Source organism: Mytilus californianus, unplaced genomic scaffold, assembly GCF_021869535.1.
Source record: "Mytilus californianus isolate M0D057914Y unplaced genomic scaffold, xbMytCali1.0.p SCAF_4, whole genome shotgun sequence".
Lineage (NCBI taxonomy): Eukaryota > Metazoa > Mollusca > Bivalvia > Mytilida > Mytilidae > Mytilus > Mytilus californianus.
In genome coordinates, this window is record NW_026262690.1 from 100,337,434 (window position 1) to 100,356,888 (window position 19,455).

Here is a 19,455-nt window from a genome sequence, read left to right on the forward strand (position 1 = left end):
ATATCGAACAATAAGCAATTCCATTCTGAATACACCAATCTTGATTTTTTTTTTAATGAATGAGTTACACCGGTTGATCCGAGGTCAATCTGCGTAGATGAAGTCATCGAACAATCTGTGCTTACAGTGATGTAATAGCATAAGCATTTTAACGAATTCGAAAGTTGTCTTTTGTGAGTTGTTTTAATCGACTCCGTTTGGCAAAAGTGAACGTTACATAGGTCAATACATCTGGACCATGTTAAAGATTTTATACATCACAAGTTAATTGTTTAAATTTATTTCACAGATTGCACGTAAATCAAACATTTTTTTAGATCAGTGTCTGTCTGAATATATTTTTCGGGTAACAATAACTACAGGTAACAATAAAACATGATATTACCAGTAGTTCCCAATAAACTGACCTAATCACAAACTAATACATCGTTGACGACGCCGCCGCCACCGACACCACCAACGCCGTCGGTAACAGCATACCTTAGTCTCGCTTTTTGAATCCGTCAACTGCATACCTGCCAGCTTTTCAAAATCTCCATGGGGGATTTTAAGCACACGAAGAACTAATGATATCTTATATTGTTATAAATGTTCTTAATCTACTACTGTGTTCTTTTGAATGAGTATATATGTGTGCTTAAATACCCTTTTAACTCATTTGAATGCCTGTTTTTAGAAGTTCAGTTTATATAATAAAGAATTTCAAAATTCAGGTAAACACCTTTCATGGGGGATATCCCCATAAATCGGGATATTTGGCAGGTCTGGACTCAAGGCGAGACAAAAAAAAACCCAAACATTTCAAATATGAAATATTTATTTACCTGTATATTTTCGATACAATTCATATTAGCATGATCTAATTTTGAAAACAAATTTCATCTCTTAAGGCAAATATATATTTGTAAGTGACAAACAAATCAGAGTGATCGAAATCAGAAAGAGGAATATTTGTTTGCATGATCGAAATCAGAAAGAGGAATATTTGTATGCATGATTGAAATCAGAAAGAGGAATATTTGTTTGCATGATCGAAATCAGAAAGAGGAATATTTGGTTGCATAGTCGAAATCAGAAAGAGGAATATTTGTATGCATTATTTCAAATCGTATTTGGTCTTCCATTATTGTGGTTGAGAAAAAAAAACTTGATATAAATCAATTGCATATAAATGCAGTTCTTTTAAAAGGAGAATATTTTTTGTAACAGAAGATATATGATAAATAAACATGATAAAAATCCTCTAAAAAACTTTTCCCTTATAGTTCCTGCATTACACCTGAGACCAATAGATAAAGAGACTTGAAATTCTTGGTCTCCCATGGAAGTAAAATGAGGGTCAATAAAAATAATACTTCCATGGTCCTATATACTGTGTCTGTCATTATTTATTAAGGAAAGACGATATTTATTTTCGGACGAACGAAGTGTTGGGAGAAAATAAATGACATTTCATTTGTTTTGGTAAAAACTTTTCATAACAATTTGTAGAATACAACACCTTAAAATAGAACTATTTAATAAACATGAGTTTCAAATCCCTCAGGAAACAATTATGCTACTTTTGTTTCGGTGACAATTATGCAAACAGGAAGTTTCAACTGAGTTTTAAGTCAAGAATATGACAGTTGTTTTTCATTCGTTTGATGTGTTTGAGCTTTTGATTTTGCCATTTAATAAGGGACTTTCCGTTTTGAAGTTTCCTTGGAGTTCGGTATTTGTGTTATTTTACTTTTTATGAATGAGTCCAATATCACGGAACAAGGTTTCTTCTAGCCTGGGTTCGTGGCCCAATCTGATGTAGGACAGAAAGTCAAAATTCAGGTTTCAGATAATATTTTCTTTGAATATCCTTTGAAAAATGTTTCCCTATCAACTTAAATTTACATCTTCACATAATATAAAGTCTTATTTGAGGTATGAAACATCTTGCTATCACAATTTACCAAGATGTAAAATGCCTCACAGTGAAAATTTACCTGGGTATGAAACGTCTCAAAGTCTGTACAAATACAAAGCAAGAAGATTACAAAATCTCTTGTGTTTAACTCTGAAACATCTTTTCTTTTCTTTTCTTAGGAACAACTTTTCACAATCTTTTCTAGCAGTGGTGGGGAGTACCATGGAAGTATTATATGATTTTCCACAGGTGCTTTATAATTACCGTTCTCGATAAGAAATTTTACAATCCCGGTATCACAGATAGTAATCAAAGGGGTCTTGTCGCTGAGACAATAATTGGATAAAATCATATGACTTTAGTACAGAGCTCTGCAGGTCATTAATACATACTAATTTATCGTTGTTATTCCTTCTCATTTTACTTCCATGGGAGTACTAACCGAACATAACTTTTATACAAATTGTGACATAGTTTTGTTTATAATTGAGTATAACAGTACTTATATTAGCACGTTATTCTCCAAATTTTTTTTGTTCAAAAAGGTATAGATCCTATATAATATTATATAACTGTTTCTAAATAATATAAATGAAATGCTCTGCTGGGCGCAGCTTGATACGGCCGCAGAGGTCGAACTCTGAACAGTTGGGGCAAGTATTGATACAGCTCTGTGGTCCAATATACAAAATATAAATACACGGTTATATTCAGCATATCAAAGAACCCCAAGAATTCAATTTTTTTTCATACCCATAAATGAAGAAATGAAATGAAAGTACCAATTTGCTTATTCTTGTTTCAAGAAAGGGTTTCAGTAAAATTTAAGAATACAACCCTCAACTATATATTCCATTTAACACAAAGTAATATCACAACACAAATTCTACTGAAGTAAAAGAATAAATTTAAAGTCTCTTTAAGAAAAAGCATAATAAACCTTATAATATTCATTCTGTATTACAATGATGCCATAGTAGAAAATCACATATAAATAGATAAATAAAACAACTGTGGGATATCAACATTGTATGCTTTTCCCTAGCTATTGTGAAAATAAAACTTATCCCTATCAATTTAAACTAAGCTCAATAATAAAATGAATACTACAGTTGAAGAATGAGATGTTTACAATGCAGAAATAGTTCATTCACCTCAACATTGAGGAAGGACATTTAAAATTGATTAGTAATGCAACAGATAGATGTTAAATGAAAATAAAATTACCATATATCTCTGACAGTTTTGGACAAGGGTATAATTTCTATTTTGTATTTCTATCTGTAATGTCAATTTCAGATAGCTGACTGCCATCATTCGAATCTTCTGTTGTTGGTAATGTAACAGACATTTTTAATTTAACAGGCTCTTCAATGTTATCACTTTTCTTGTAGTTATCTTCTTCTTCAAATGAATAAGTAAGTCCAAGAGACTGGCCTCTTTCAGTTCTTGATGGATTCATATATCTGTATTCTGATGAATCTCTGTAAGTACTTCTGTCTATTGACTGTCCAGACTGAATAAGCTCCCCTGAGTAAGTAAGGGATTGTGTCAGATAACCAGACTGCACAAGAGTATCCAAACGCATTTGATCAGGAGTATATGCATGTGAACTCAGTTGATCTGTTAATGAAATAAAGCAATACAAATCTAAAATTTGAAACAAAAAAGCATGTGAAAGTATACTTAACAAGCATTCTGAGGGTATTTGTTATATAGAATAATGTCCCCTACTGACAGAAAAAGATGAGTTACACTTATAGTGTGGACAAACATTGGATTTTCAGGAAGATTTGGTAAATATTGTAAATTAAGAAATTATCGAGACCATGACATGACCAAAAAAATTTGAGATTAATTATTGCCATTTCAGGAAAAGCTGCATACAAATATATACAGATATATACATCAGATATCAGAATATGAGTTCTTTTTATTGCAAAACACAACCAGTTCACATAATTCGCATAAATAAAGAAAGAGGTGTTGGTTATTTAGTTGGGAATTTCCATTTCATAAGTATTTGGGTTAGAATATTTATTCAAAGACGCAAGTTTATTTTTCTCCAAAAAGTACCAACCCAAAAACATATCCTTATGCTTCAGTTTTTAAGTTCTGATGGATGGCAAATAAATCATACAGAATTTCATCTCACTGTAGACAGTAAGAAGTAACTTGCAGTTGCTTACTGACTTCAAGTGTCAAATATTACAGCAACATTTAGGACAATAATATATTTAACAGAGAGGCGAAAGATACCAAAGGGACATTCAAACTCATAAGTCGAAAATAAAATAACAACGCGATGGCTAAAAACGAAAAAGACCAACAGAAAAACAATAGTACACAAAAAACAACATAGAAAACTAAAGACTGAGCAACAAGAACCCCACCAAACACGGGGGGTGATCTCAGGTGCTCCGGAAGGGTAAGCAGATCCTGCTCCACATGTGGCATCCGTAGTGTTGCTCAAGTTAGTACAAACCCTGTAATAAGTCTAATTCGGTAGGTCACATTTGGGGAAAAGGGGACGGGATTGTAGTTATGACATTTGGAACATATCTGCTATTATCTGTTAAATGGATATTCCACAACGGTCAACCAACTCATGATGGCGTCCATAAAATTAACGAAGAGATGATTTCAACTTCACCATTTGGAACTCTTGGTTTATTTGCGTTCTTGTGAGCAGCAACCCTCTATCAAGGAAATCATGATAGGAAATACAAGCCCTGGAATATCGTATCAACTGGGAGATATATACTCTGTATGCAGGCGCTGCTGGAATGTTGCTACATAGAATTGGAAAGTTGACAATTGGGAAGCTGAAATCATCTCTTTTGTCGTAAAGTTTTGTTTTCAACCGACCCTCATTGTCAATTTCTAGATGTAAGATATGAGGCAGACTTAACTGTATCTGTTGTATCCTTTATCGCAAGTTTGATGGGATAGATGCGTTCAACATAGTCACCATTTTGAATTATTTAGTGAGAGAACATCATCTATATAGCGGAAAGTAAAGTTAAAGGATACTGCTAACTTCTTTTCTTTCTTCCTATGGTAGCACTCCACAGTTAGGTGTGTAGTTTCGCATTTTGGCCCCTGTGGATTTTTCAAATATGAGAGCTAGTGTGCAATAAAATTCTTTTTTGGATAGCTGAATATTATTATAGCCTTCATAGTGGGTTTATAGGAACATCAAGATTTTCCGTATGACAGTCCGTATTTTCATATCCATACCAGACACCGGTTCCGGCAATTATTGTAATGTTTTTTTCAAAATATTTGTCGCACGAACTTTGTGATTAAATTTTACGAAAAAATGAGGTGAAAGACATCAAATTTTTATTTGATCATTTGGTAGATTAATGTCAACAGTTTCAGAAAAAGTACAACTCAAAGGCATTGAAATTCTAGTTTAAACCAAATTTTGGGGGAATATGTGACATTTGCATGCCCCTTTTTGCAATATTTTATGGTAAATAAGTGCAGAATGTTGACGTGGATACACGAGAAAGAAATTATTATTCACCATTTTAACCTTTGGAAATCAAATCCAGGAAGATACTGATTACATACATATGCACATGTATGACACAAACAGTTGGCTTAATGTATTAGAAAGCCAGGAATAGAAGATGATTAAACATTGTGTGGTTCAATTTTAATTTTATTTTCTAACTGTGGAGTGTTACCTAAGAAGTTCCTGTATGAAGTCAGCCTCATATGAATAAAGGAACAAGTCGGAGAGAAGAGGGGCACAGTTGGTTCCCATGGGAATGCCGATTGTTTGTTGAAAAACACATCCTCCAAACGTAAGAAATATGTTGTCAATCAAGAAATTAAGCATCTTGATAATGTTAGTTTCAGAGAATTTTTTGTTTGAATCAGAGTTATTTTTTACAAAATAGGATGTATCCCTCCCTAAGACAAGATACTTGTATCTTCGTTGGCCATTCTTTTTATGAAATAAAACAGTACCAACTCTTTCAATTTGTCTTTTAGTTTGGAATGGGGAATACTTGTGTAAATTGTAGAAAAGTCAAATGTTTTAATACTATTGCAAGATACATACAATCTAAGAGTCTTTCCTCTTAGATTGTATGTACTCTAAAAGATTTTTAAGTATCCACATCTGATTCACGCCACCTCTAGAATAGGTAGTTTCACAATGACTTTTAAGCCCAGCTTTGATTGCTGATAAAGTTGATGTTAATAATTCAGAAAGAGGTTTTGTGAAGCACTTGGAAGACCCAGCAATAGAATGTTGTTTGTAATGATACTGATGTAGTTTAGGTATCCAATAGTGTTGGAAGATTCAGATCTTCATCTTTGGTTGAAATTCCAAAGGAACATAGAACAGACCTTTGAATATCCAGGATTTCCTCTTGGTAAGTGTTGTGGGGGTATATGTTGAGTTTCCAACATAATTGTCAATACCTACTTGATTTATCAAGCAGTTTATGTAATGTGAATTACACACAAAAACGATGTTGTTTGGGGCTTTATCTGCGGTGACAACAACATATTTGTCATGGAGGTAGGACAAGTGTTTAGCAACATTTAGGTCTTTTAAAGATTGTTTATCAATTGGGTAGGTTTTGTAAGTAGATGGTTAAACTGAAAAATTGGAATTGGTTTTGCACTGTCTAAAGACTGGATAATGTATTCAATGAATGTTTGCATTCAAATCATATGTGATCGCGTATAAAACAGTCAAACAGATACCCCCTTAATATTAGACTGGAGAAGTTTAAGTGACTATAACTCTATACTTATTTGACCCTTGCTTGTCAAAGAACGTCTCATCCTTTTTCTCAAAAAGTTCATCAGAAAGTACAAGACCTAATAGTTAAATATTCAGTGTCTACTTCACAGTTAGTACAAGATGGTCTTGAGTTATAGATTATAGCTGCTGAAGTTGTGTATCTTTTTATTTTACTTTAATTTCCCACTTATTTGTCTTCATGCTATTAAGTTTCTGTTGGTTGTATGACTTTTGACATGACTCAATATTTATGCATCCCACCATCAGGTTTTTGACTCTTTAACTTTGGGCATTCCTGGTGCAGGTGGGTCCTGAGGTGCGATTCACACAAGGTGTTTACATAGATGTTTCTATTTTGTTTATATTTACTTAATTTTTACTTTATCAAGAAAGTGTATACTATATACGGTATGTACTATCAACTACAAACACTTTTTTTTGTTGACGTCATTGTCAAATTTACACCTTTTTTGTTGGCATCTTTGTTAGATTAATTTGTATGTTTGTTTGAAATTTTTAGTCAGTTGTGTTGTATGTCTGTCCTGTATGTTTACACAGTTTTGGCTGCTGGATCCCAATTATTGTCACATTAACCTATTATGTCTGTTTGGGTTGCTCTACCAATTTTGTCAATACATTTTAACTATAAATGACTGTCATACAAGCTAGCTATAAAACCAGGTTTAACCTACCATTTACTTCGGAAAATGGCTGTACCAAGTCAGGAATATGTCAATTGTTTTTCACTTGTTCCATTGATTGATAGCGTATGAATTTGTCAGTTTATATGGACTTTCTCTTTTTGAATTTGCCTTGGAGTTAGGTATTTTTATTATACTTTTTTGTGTAAATTCCTTAAAAATTCAAAGTGTAGACCTGTTTTTTTCAACACTGTCTTCATTGTTTGGTCTTTGGTATTTTTTAAATAGTTTTTAAAAAAGCTTATTTTAAAAGCAAACTCATTTTTTTCATCTTGCCACGATCCAACCATAAAATATTAAATTCATGTATTGTCTTTTATTGTGTGTTTTACATTATAGGCATATACTTCAACTTCAATCAGGTTACTTAGTAACATCCGCAAGCAGACATCTCAATAAGGACTATTTACACACACGCATAGCAGAGCCTCAAAATTTTTTAAAAGAAAAAACGTATTTAAACTGTTCATTTATGTGGAAGTTTAGCATACTCCCTTGAATGCATCAAATTCTGGGACGTCTATCACAGGTGGTGGTAGTTGGTTCCATAAGATGATTGTTCGTGAAAAGAACGAGTATATATACATATTTACATTTGTCCAAATTGTCTGAAATTTCCATGCATGGCTGTGGCGAGTTGATTTTATTTCTGCCATAGTAGGGTGATGTTGAATAGGCACAGCAATAAGGTGGTGGACTACCTTATACAAGAGGATTGTGTCTGATGTTTTTCGCCGCTGATCTAATGTTTCCCAATTAAGATTTTTTACCATTTCTGTTGTGCTGTCTGTTTTTTTTAAATCATGTGGTTTATTGAGGACAAATCTTGCTGCGTTCTTTTGGACAGATTCTAATTTATTGATGTTGGTGTTTGTATGAGGATTCCAAATTGTTGAGCAGTATTCTAATTTTGGTCTCACGAGGTTGGTATATGCTCTTTCCTATACACTAGATGGACAGTGTTTGAGATTTCACTTAAGGAATCCTAGGACTCTTGATGCTTTCTTGCAAGTTTGGTCAATGTGCAAATTGTACTTCAGATTGTTGCTTAGTTCCACTCCAAGATATGGTTGATGCCTAACTTTTTCAAGAGTTGCACCTTTCATTTTATAAGTGAAATCTGTCTTCGATCTTTTGTTTGTGGCTGCATTATTGCCCATTTGGAAAAGTTGAATTCTATATGCCATGTGCTGGACCAGTTTACAAGTGTGTCAAGATCTTCTTGCAATAATTGATGGTCTTTTTCTGTGTGTATTGGTCTGTAAATTACACAGTCATCTGCAAACAATATGGCGGTGGAATGGAGATTGTCTGCAATGTCATTGATGACCACAAGGAATAATGTGGGTCCAAGTACTGTTCCCTGGGGAACCCCCCATGTTACAAAGGAACACCTGAAAGATTCCCCATCTACAACTACATTTTGGATCCTTTTGCTGAGGAATGAGTCAGTCCATGTTCTGGATGTTCCACCACTGCCATAATATTGTAACTTCTCTAATAGCCTTTTGTGAGCAAATTTGTCGAAAGCTTCTGCAAAATCTAGGACTGCTATGTCAACTAGGATATTGTTGTTCGTTTGGTGATGTCGTCGGTGGTCATCAGAAGTTGGCTTTCCAATGACCTTGTTGCTCTAAACCCATGTTGATTTTCATTGAGGATATTCTGGTCGTCTAAATGGTCCATAGTTTGTGATACTATGATGTGTTCTAGCACTTTTGATGCCACTGATGTTAATGACACTGGTCTGTAGTTAGATGGTTTGAACGATCTCCTATTTTAAATACTGGAACAATATTGCCATTTTTCTAGTCCTCTGGGATTTGGCCTGTGTTGATTGACTGCTGATAAATTCTTGTAAGTATTGGTGCAATAATGTTGGCTGTTTCTTCAATTATTTTCACTGGAATTTTATCAGGGCCGGTTGTGTGTATTCATTATTATTCGTGGGATACCAATTTCTCCATAAATCATTGTCATTGTATCATATTAATCCAGATACTGTGTAGTGTTTTTTTATCAATAAAATATTTGATTACTTCTCTCTATACAAATATTGCCAGCTTGAAAAAGTAATGTTTGTTGTGAGGAAAGTTTGCTAAGTCAGGTAAATTCTGTATATGGATACTTACCCTGAGATCCTTCAAAAGAGTCTTTTATGTCTTTGTCTGAACTTCTAACATGGATGGCATTGTATTGGTTCATGCCAACTGATCTATCTGGCTGTTCCACAGATTGTTTTATCTGGGGAGGTTTACGCATTGCAGATTTCACTGAAATGGAAATATTTCCCAGTTAATTTCTTTTAAGGTAATAATCAAGGCTTTAAGTAGTTTATGGAACAGAATGAGATAAGTGACACACTATCAGGATGATATAAACTACATATACTGTTAGCAACTATACTTTCAGCAATCTTTGTGAAATGTTCATTGAATTTATTTGCTATATCAACATCATTTTCTCCATATCATCATTCAATGTGAACTATGTGGAACCAATGCTGTTGTGCTATATTATGGGGGTTTTAGAATAGAATAGGAAAATGTCAATTGTCTAATGATGGATGGATGGATGGAGAAAAGGACAGATTGAAACATGGGTGATAAATGCAAAAGTTGACAATAGCTTACATGGACCTACTTGCCAGGTGAGCTCAAGAAAAAAAACCCCACAAATGTTCATGCTAAAAAGTCTTTAAGATCAAGGTTTTATTACAGGTACCACATAAACTTAAGATTGTGATTGATATGTGAAAACAAGGTTATGTCTCTTGGACCCTGTTAGATGGGCATACACAGCTAAGTCATTTCATACACCAAATAATTTGTATAGTTGACTTATTGTTTATAATATCTGAGAAACAGACAGACCTAATCACTAAATCCTATCATTGATCACAGATCTATGAAATGAGGTCAATGTCAGGTTGAACCTGTCTGACAGACATGTACACCTTGCATGATTCTATATACCAAATATATTTGTCTTGTTACTAATAATAAGAGAAAACTAGAGGCTCTTAAGAGCCTGTGTTGCTCACTTAGGTCTATGTGAATATTCAACAAAGGACACTCTCCAACATTGCAGACGAGAAAAGAATTCATGACAAAAATCTTTTTTTTTGTTGATCTTGTATTGCTGATTATTTTGTCTGTTTAGTTTCTCTCTAATTTCTTTAGTTTTTGCTCAAAACACAAAAGAGAGTAAACAAATCCTCATTTAAGGGCAGTCACTCCTATGAAAACTTACTATATCAACAAAATTTGACTGGTTTGTGGATCTTGCCTTGCTGATCATTTTTGTTATTTAAAGTTTCTATTTATCTATTATGATTTTTATCACATAAGGCAAAAAAGTTGGTAAAAATCGTCTTTAAAGGACAATAACTCCAATAAAGAGTCATCTTTAAATTTCCTCCATTTGTCTTAAATGTAGATCTTGTCTTGCTGCTCATGTTTGATTATTAAGTTTCTATCTATCTAATATAATTTTTGAGATATTCGGCAAAAAGGCAAAAAATTGGTAAAAATCGTCATCAAAGGCCAATATCTCTAATAAGGAGTCAACTCAATTTCGACAATGCAAACTTAATCCTAGATCTTGTCTCATTGATCATTTTTGCAACTTAAAGTTTCTTTCTATCAATTATAGTTTTCAAGATAATAGGCAAAAATGAAAAAAAAACGATAGACGCCAAGTGATGAGAAAAGCTAAAAATATGTGATAAAAAAAAATTTCTGAACCATAAAAATGAACTCGAGGATAGCAGACATAATTGCAAGAAATAATACAATAACTTATTATACCCCTGCCTTCAAGAACAGAGTATATAGTGATGCAAATGTTTCCCTCTGTTGATCAATCAAAAGTTTGGTTTCCAGATAATAATAAAAGTACTGCTTGTCCAAATCTTTTGAAACTTTCAAACAATGCCATCAACAATAAAATACAGGTCAAGAGCAATTTTGATGGTTTTGACATTTAATTTTCAAGAGTTTTGTCCCTTAATTTCCTTATTTGTTTAGTTTTCATTCATTTCCGGATGATAATTAAAATACTGCTTGACTAAATTTATTGAAACTTGAACAAAACATTGAGGACCATAAAATACAGTTCATTTTGGTGATTTTAACATTTACTGATCAAGAGTCATGCCTCTTAGTTACCTTAAAAGTTGTTTTTTCCTCCCTATCTGGTTGATAATTAATATACCGTTTGACCAAATCTTTTGAATTGAACACAATATTATGGACCATAAAATACAGGTCAAGTTCAATTTTGGTGGTTTTCACATGGACTGTTCAAGAGTAATGCATCTTAGTTACCTTAAAAATGTGTATTTCTTTAGTTTCAGAATGATGTTATTCAGATGTAAGTACCACATGACCAAAACCATTGAAATATGCACACAATGTCATGGATCATAACATCAATTCAAGGTTTTGACTTTTAGCGTTTAAAAGTGAATACTATCAACAAGTACTTGAAGTATCCCTTAGAAATGGGAGCCTTACAAAGTTTTCCTTTATTTGTTGAAAGTGATTTTGATACAAGGCCATTATCTAGGGAAACTTTCATTAACTACTTAAGACAGCTTTTAATCCGTCTTGGTTATAGCGAAAGTAAGTTCTGTGGTCACTCATTCAGAATTGGTGCTGCTACTGGAGTTGAAGATCATATCATACAAACACTTGGTCGTTGGTCTCTGACTGTTATATCAGATATATAAGAACTGATAAGAGGGTTATTTGTAAAGCACAGAAGAAAATGTGTTTTTTCTGAAATTCTATTATATTTTGCATGTAACCAATATCTTTTATTTTTATTTTTGTATTTGGTAGCATTAATATTATTTCTTGGGGCTTTCACTCATTCATTTTTATGACCTCATTCAATTTGACCTTTATAATTTGAGGGGAATCATCTCCCCCAATTCAATAATACATCAGATAGGTTAATTCCTGCCGGGATCTCCCCAGGAACGATTATGAATTTTAATGTATTATTTTTACTCTACAGGGATCTCCCCGGAGTCTCTTCGGCCTGCTGGGATCTCCACAGGCTGTTTATTCTATTAAGTCTATATAGCTTTACACCTGCAGGGATCTCCCTAGGTGAACATTTCATACAGTATAAAGTTAGCTGCAGGGATCTCCCCAGCATTGTAAGGTAATTTAAACTTTTTTTTTAACAAGTAATCACAGAGTTTTTTACTCACTGTGTATCATCGCCACCGGAAATTGTGTACTAACGAAGCGGAGAGAAAAATGAAAAAAAAGTAAACAAGGTAAGAATTCATTCAATTTAAAGCATTTCTACTGATTTGACGAAGGTACCGCTTAAGAAATGATTTTCTGATATATAATTCTTTAAATTATTAGGCCGATAAGTACAAAATTATGACAAGATTTTGTGTTATACTCCAAAACTTGCCACTTAGTACCAGAAAATTTCGAGGTCGATCGTCCTCTGTAGCCCTATTGACAAGATATTCAACTGTTTTTCATTATTTTTCCAGATACGTTTTTAGATTATGATAATGTGACATCATATTTACTGAGATTTGTTGTCAAAAAGACGTTTTATAAAAAATTTGGATCAAAACATTGTTTGTTTATTGTACGGCGTATTGCAGAATGTTGTACGGCGAATTACAAAATAACAACTTTTGGCGTCTTGCAATATATTGTAATTTAAAGATGAAATTAATCACTGTTTAGATAATATCAAGTGACGATATTTTGTCCATATCAAAGCTTTACCGGCTTTCAAATATACAAAATAAACTACATATCAAATATTATAATATATATTAATTTCGCTCAGAAGTCGTCGTTGCGTACCTCTATTCGACTTTGTGTTTTTAAAGACAAAAAGTTTTTTTTTCGACCATATTCTCCTAAAGACATTCATATATCGCTATACTACTAACGACTGTTGTCTTATTTGTTGTCAGGGTGAAATTTTGTAAGTTCAATAAAAAAAACGACCATTCATCTTTCCTTGGTGCTTGAAAGAATTTTTTTTTTAATATAAACAGTGGAGATGTGGTATGATTGCAAATAAGATAACTAATCACCAGGGTCAAATAAAGTGTATGTACTAAGCAATTATATGCTCTCGTCCGGCCTTCAACAACAAAAACACGTACCTTAAAAAGCCCCGACACGAAAAATATGGAAGGATTCAACAAGAAAACTAACGGCCTAACTCATAACAAAACAATGTACGAAAAACAACAAATACGATAGAGATGAACCAACGACAACCACCAAACTACATGTACAGGCTCGTGACTTCGGACAGACACTTTAAGAATGTGCTGGGTTAAATACATTGTTTATTTTTTTAATTTCTGAAACGAATAATTTGTTCAAAGAAAAGTGAAGAAAATACCCTTTTTTTCATTGAAAATTAGAAGAAATAAATCATGAATTGTGTTTTGAATTAATCTTCTTGAAATTAAGATTGTATTTTTTGTTAGTTTAAATAAATTCAATCAATCTTTTTATTTACAGGGAAAAAAGAATAAAACACTGTTGCTAAGGCTGTTTGGCCTAAACTTAAAGGAGTAGATGGAGGGGTAGTGAGAAGGAGTGTATTCGTCCGAATTCTCATTGTAGTACATTTTCATGATTACTATGTATAATATTTCTCAGTAAATTTTAACGTGATATTGTGCCAATTAAAATTATATAATTAATACAAGTAAGACTTGCATTTGCTTTAAAAGATATGCATGTAGCAGAACGTGATTATTTGTTTTCAAACACACCTTCTCTGTTTTGAAACTTATAAATGTATGGATCTCGGCCTATCTATTTGGTTGAATATAAATGTGAATTCATAGTGTTTCAAAATCAACAGTTAGCCTTTTTTTTTTGTGTGTGTAAATAATCTAATCTTTAGATAGATGCTAAAATTAAAATCATTTTTCTTAATAAGAAGAAAAAAGTGCAACTAAAGTACGCCTGGATGTAAAAAGGTGTACCCGACTTATTCTTTCACAATAAGAATTTACCGATTTCGGTATTTTAACAAAACTGTTTAGGAGTGCAAATAAATAAAAGAATGCTATCAAATCAACATTTAAATTTTCGTGGATTTTTCCAAAAGATTTTATGAGTATGCATCATCAGGAATTAAAAAATATTTCAACCTGTCCTTATTAGATGTTATTTGATTATATTTCTTTAACTTACAAGTCGAAGATGCTAGCTTTTGTGTATTGTATTAATAAGTATATAGCATTAAAATGACAACCAAAAAAACTACATACAAGGTCATCTTTATTCTCAAGTAGAAAGTTTATATAGATAGTTTATGCCGTAGTCACAGCGGGATTTATATCCCTTGTATCATATTTTTTTTCATTCTTTCCAAAAATGATTAATTTAAGGTTAATATTTTTAAAAATTCAAACAGTGTTAGCCACCGAGCTTGTGCATTTCTTAGAAAATTAATGTTCTTTATTTTAATATATTGGCTGTATCTACCTTTTACAAATTAGACAATAACATTAATTGAATAAGGAGATGTGGAATGATTTTCAATGAGAGGACTATCCAACAAAGTCCAAATGAAAAGGATTTAACCAACTATTGGTCATTATACCATTCACAATGAACAAAACCCATATACCGTATCAAAATTGCTTGATTTATAACAAAATCATGAACAAATGTCAGACAGCAACCTACGACAGCCCCTATATTACATGTTCCTGACCAGGGACAGACACAAATAACGTCAGGGGCATAAAAACAGGTCAGTGAAACAGTGACATGCCTTTCCGAAAGTTGCAACATTTGCCAGCTTTTGTATATGCCGTATTCATATTGTATACATCGGGTATGTAAAAGATGTAATAGGACTGTGTTCAAGCCTTATATTGTGTATACATCTTAAATGCTGTCAAGCGGATTGTATTTTTATCAAATGCATAATGAGATATTTGAACTTAATACTTTATTTTTTTTAAAAGGACGGCAAATAAATATTTTAAAATTAGCAAGTACAGTTGAAAACAAAGTTGCCATACAGTAAATTTGTCAACACGAGCAAGTTGCTGTACCCTAGACTTTATTTTTTATGGTCTATATTCTTTAAAAAACATCTTTTTGACAACAAATTTCAGTAAATATGATGCCCCACTATAATTATCTAAAAGTGTGTCTGGAGAAATAATGAAAAACAGTTGAGTATCTTGCTAATGTGGCGACAAAGAACGATCGACCTCGAAATTTTCGGGTACTAAGTGGCAAGTTTTGGTGTATAACACAAAATCTTGTCTTAATTTTGTACTTATCGGCCTAATAATTTAAAGAATTATATATCAGAAAATCATTTCTTAAGCGGTACCCTCGTCAAATCAGTAGAAATGCTTTAAATTGAATGAATTCTTACCTTGTTTACTTTTTTTTCCATTTCTCTCCACTTCGTTAGTACCAAATTTCCGGTGGCGATGATACACAGTGTTACTTATTGTTTAAGGAATTTTCATTTTTCTCGTAATTTGATAGTTTTAAAAATTTATAAAGTCAAATTTCTTTTAAGTGAATGCCAATAATTTATTATATTTGTAGAAAGATCTGTACTGTTATGTTACATTTTATTTTTAATACAATGCTTAGATTTAGTATGTTTAATATTTTAATAATAAAAGTATTGCTTAAATATGTGTTGTGTATAAATTGTTATTCAACGCAAAATAATTATCTAAGGTATCTGGGACGATCTCATTTCATAAAGGATCTCTTTTGTTTACTTATTGTACCTCAAACTTATTAACCCAGTGTAGGTCTTTAAGTTGAGGTTTATTTACTAAAAGTTAATAGGGCATGACTAATTAGACACCTTAGAATCATGGGGGTCCAAAGTAGGATCAGGGAAAAAAACGGCCAGCAAAATACCATAATTTACAATTTCAATGAATTCAAATGCTTATGGTTAATTATCTCAAACCTGTCAGAAATAGAAAATTTTGGCTGCAATAGGAATTTATTTACAAAATAAGTGCATATCTCATTTACTTATAATGGCCGTTATTGTCTGTAAATTCATTTCTTTTAGTTTTGGCATTCGTCTATGGTTGAGAAAATCATGGGGGTTGGGGATTAATAGCTTAACTTACAATTTTTATCATGGTTCAACTTTATTCTAGTACGGCATTTGTTTTGCTTCTAGCCAACGCTCCATTGCATGAAAGTGCCACTCTAAAATTGTTGAATTTTGTTTCAGGTCGACCCACTTTACATCTCGTCATGAATATACACAACATATTTGCCACTGGACATTAAGGGAGAAATCAATTAATCATTTTCATTTAGTGATGTATAATCATTTGTCTTCAGTGGATAATTGTCTCAAACAGATTTCCAATTTTTTTATAGTGGGTTTCAGTAGATATGCAATCTTAAGTTTGTATTTACATGAATAGGTTTTAAGCCTGTAAAAGGGGATGCTACATATGAAAAATACGATAAATATTTTTTGTAAATTAAAATCAAAACAATCGATTCAGTTTTATCTGAAATAATTCTAAACATTCAGCTGAATCTTACTGGAACAATTAACAACTCAATAAAACAGTAACTTTGTTTAGAAATGATATAGAATTATTATAAACTATTATACACAACTACATGCCCAGATAAAAATTTGCTACATACATATGTATCTGATACTATTATGGAAAGGGAGATAAATATTGATGACTTTAAAGAATGTGATCGGAAGGTTACTATAGATGAATGCACTAATGCTATTAACACAATGAAGCTAAATCTAGACGGTTTGACTTTGGGATTTTATTAGACATTCTGGGAAAAATTAAAAACAAGTTAGTTAAAGTTCTTAAGGTAGATAGGGTGTCTTCCTCCATCTTGGATTTTGAAATACCAGGAAATAATCGGTCTAGACCTTTAATAAAATGTGCAAATTTTGAGAGTAGTGAGTAATTCATGTGTAAGAATTTTCATTTTAATATAGAAAATGACATGTTTTATGATATCTATGGTTGTGTTTTACAAAAAACAGAATACTTTTGTTTGATTCAATTTTTTCCAACTTTGCCACATAAGGGGAGGCAACTCAAATGTAAGGGCAGATAATTCAGATAAAGTTATTTTTACAATAGAATGTGTTAGGAATTTATCTATTTTATTATGTAGCAAGAAAACGGGCCCGGTGACCCCATTTTTTCTTTTTCTTATCTGAAAGCATAATATTAGAGCTATCTTCTCATATTTTATCTCAAAATTCTATGGTGTAGTTTTCGTTTTATGGCAGAAAATTGGGTTTTCCATGCATAATCTATACAAAATCTGTCAATTTTGCACAACCCGTAGCGTGAAAATAAGCCCCGTGACCCATTCTTTTTATTATTATTTTTAAATAAGCATGATATAAACTACATTTTGGCAAATTATTAAAAAATTCTATGGATTATAATTTAGACACCCCATCTACCTTAATAAAGGACAGAAGGGAAAAACTTTTATCATATACCCAAAGAACAGGTGTACTATCTTTATTATTTTAAAAGAATGACCCATATCTTAAGACAATTATCGTCCTATATCATTATTAAATGTAGATTTGAAAATACTCTCTCATGTTTTGGCACAGAGACTTAAAAACTGCTTCCTAAACTAATTAATGAAGAACAAACTGGATATATAAAAAATCATTTTATTGGATTCAATTTAAGGCAAATTCAAGATATAATCGACTATGCAGAATATACGGAATAGATGGGGCTATTAAATTTGTTGATTTTTACTAAAGCTTTTGATTCTTTGGAATGGAAATTCATGTTAAGCATTCTAAAACATTTTGGTTTTAATGAATCATTTATATCATGGGTGGAAACTTTATATAAGGGAATACAGACATGTGTAATAAGTAATGGATAGGTACCGGTATCCGAGATTTTTGAAAACTCTAGAGGAATCCGTAAAGGATGTTCTTTATCTGCTTTACTTTTTGTTTTGTCAGTAGAAATTATGGCTTTGAGATTACAGACAAACCAGTTAATGCTTTTAAGGGATTTATTTTGGTCACGACAACAAAGAACGACAACAAAGAACGTGAAAAGTTAAATTGAAACCTAAAATAGATAAAATATATCCTTACTTAAGTCATGGGAAAAAAAGAAAACTAGCTATGGTCAGGATAATATTGATTATAAAATGTTTGATACTACCAAAATTTACATTTTTGGCTACTTTATGTATTGTTCCAGACAAATACATTAAAGAAATTGAAAGCTGTTGTTTTAAATATATTTGGGAAGGTAAACATGACAAAGTAAAAAGAAACACACTTATCAATAAATATCAAAGAGGGGGGTTAAAAATGGTTGATTTTGATAGCTATTTTACAGCACTGAAAGCTTCATGGGTTTCCAAATTAACAACTATTCCTATCAAATATTTCAACAATCTGGGGAAAAATTTTCTTGTCTTTAACATGAATTTAGATAATGTAAAATCACTAAAAGAATTTGGGAAAATTCCGTAATTTTATTTGCAAGTAATTTCAAGTTGGGTGAAAACAGAGGGACGTTTAACAAAATTTAAAGATAATTTTTCAAATATCAGAAAACAGAAAGTTTGGGGAAATAGACACATTAAACATTGCAACGAAAGCTTGTTCTTTCAAAACTGGGTAACAAGTGGTTTGATATATATTAACGACATATTAGATTGTGAGGGAAAGTTATCAGAGGTTTTTATTTTAGAAAAGTTAAGCAATAAGTCAAATTGGATTTCAGAATTTAAGACATTAAAATCCTCCATCCAGAAGGAATGGCATCAACTTCTATTTAAAGAAAACTCTATAAAGAGTAAAATCAATATTTGTAAGGATGAATTGAGATGGGGAAATAAACAAATCCAAACAAAAGATATCTATAATAAAATGTTATATAATAGTTTAGTAGATCAAAAATATACACAGCCAATTGGTATCAATATTTGGACAAGATATTTAAAGTTAAGATTACAGGCCACATATGCCATTAGTAAACGAATTTATATCTAAATTTTTAAGAGAGAACAAGATGAAAATGTTTAGATGGA

The 19,455-nt window shown here is 32.0% G+C and overlaps 1 protein-coding gene across 5 annotated transcripts in view; it reads right to left on the minus strand.

Moving 5' to 3' along the window:
• Positions 1-799: 799 nt before the first annotated feature.
• Positions 800-19,455, minus strand: part of LOC127698926 (TALPID3 protein-like) — a 480,691-nt gene continuing 462,035 nt past the window's right edge. For all 5 annotated transcript variants that reach the window (XM_052202653.1, XM_052202654.1, XM_052202655.1 and 2 more), the window contains 2 exons: positions 9,502-9,642; positions 800-3,523 (listed from right to left, as the gene is read on the minus strand). In XM_052202653.1, coding sequence (XP_052058613.1) covers positions 3,165-3,523; positions 9,502-9,642 — 500 coding nt within the window. In that variant the 3' untranslated portion in view covers positions 800-3,164. The remainder of the gene's footprint in view (positions 3,524-9,501; positions 9,643-19,455) is intronic.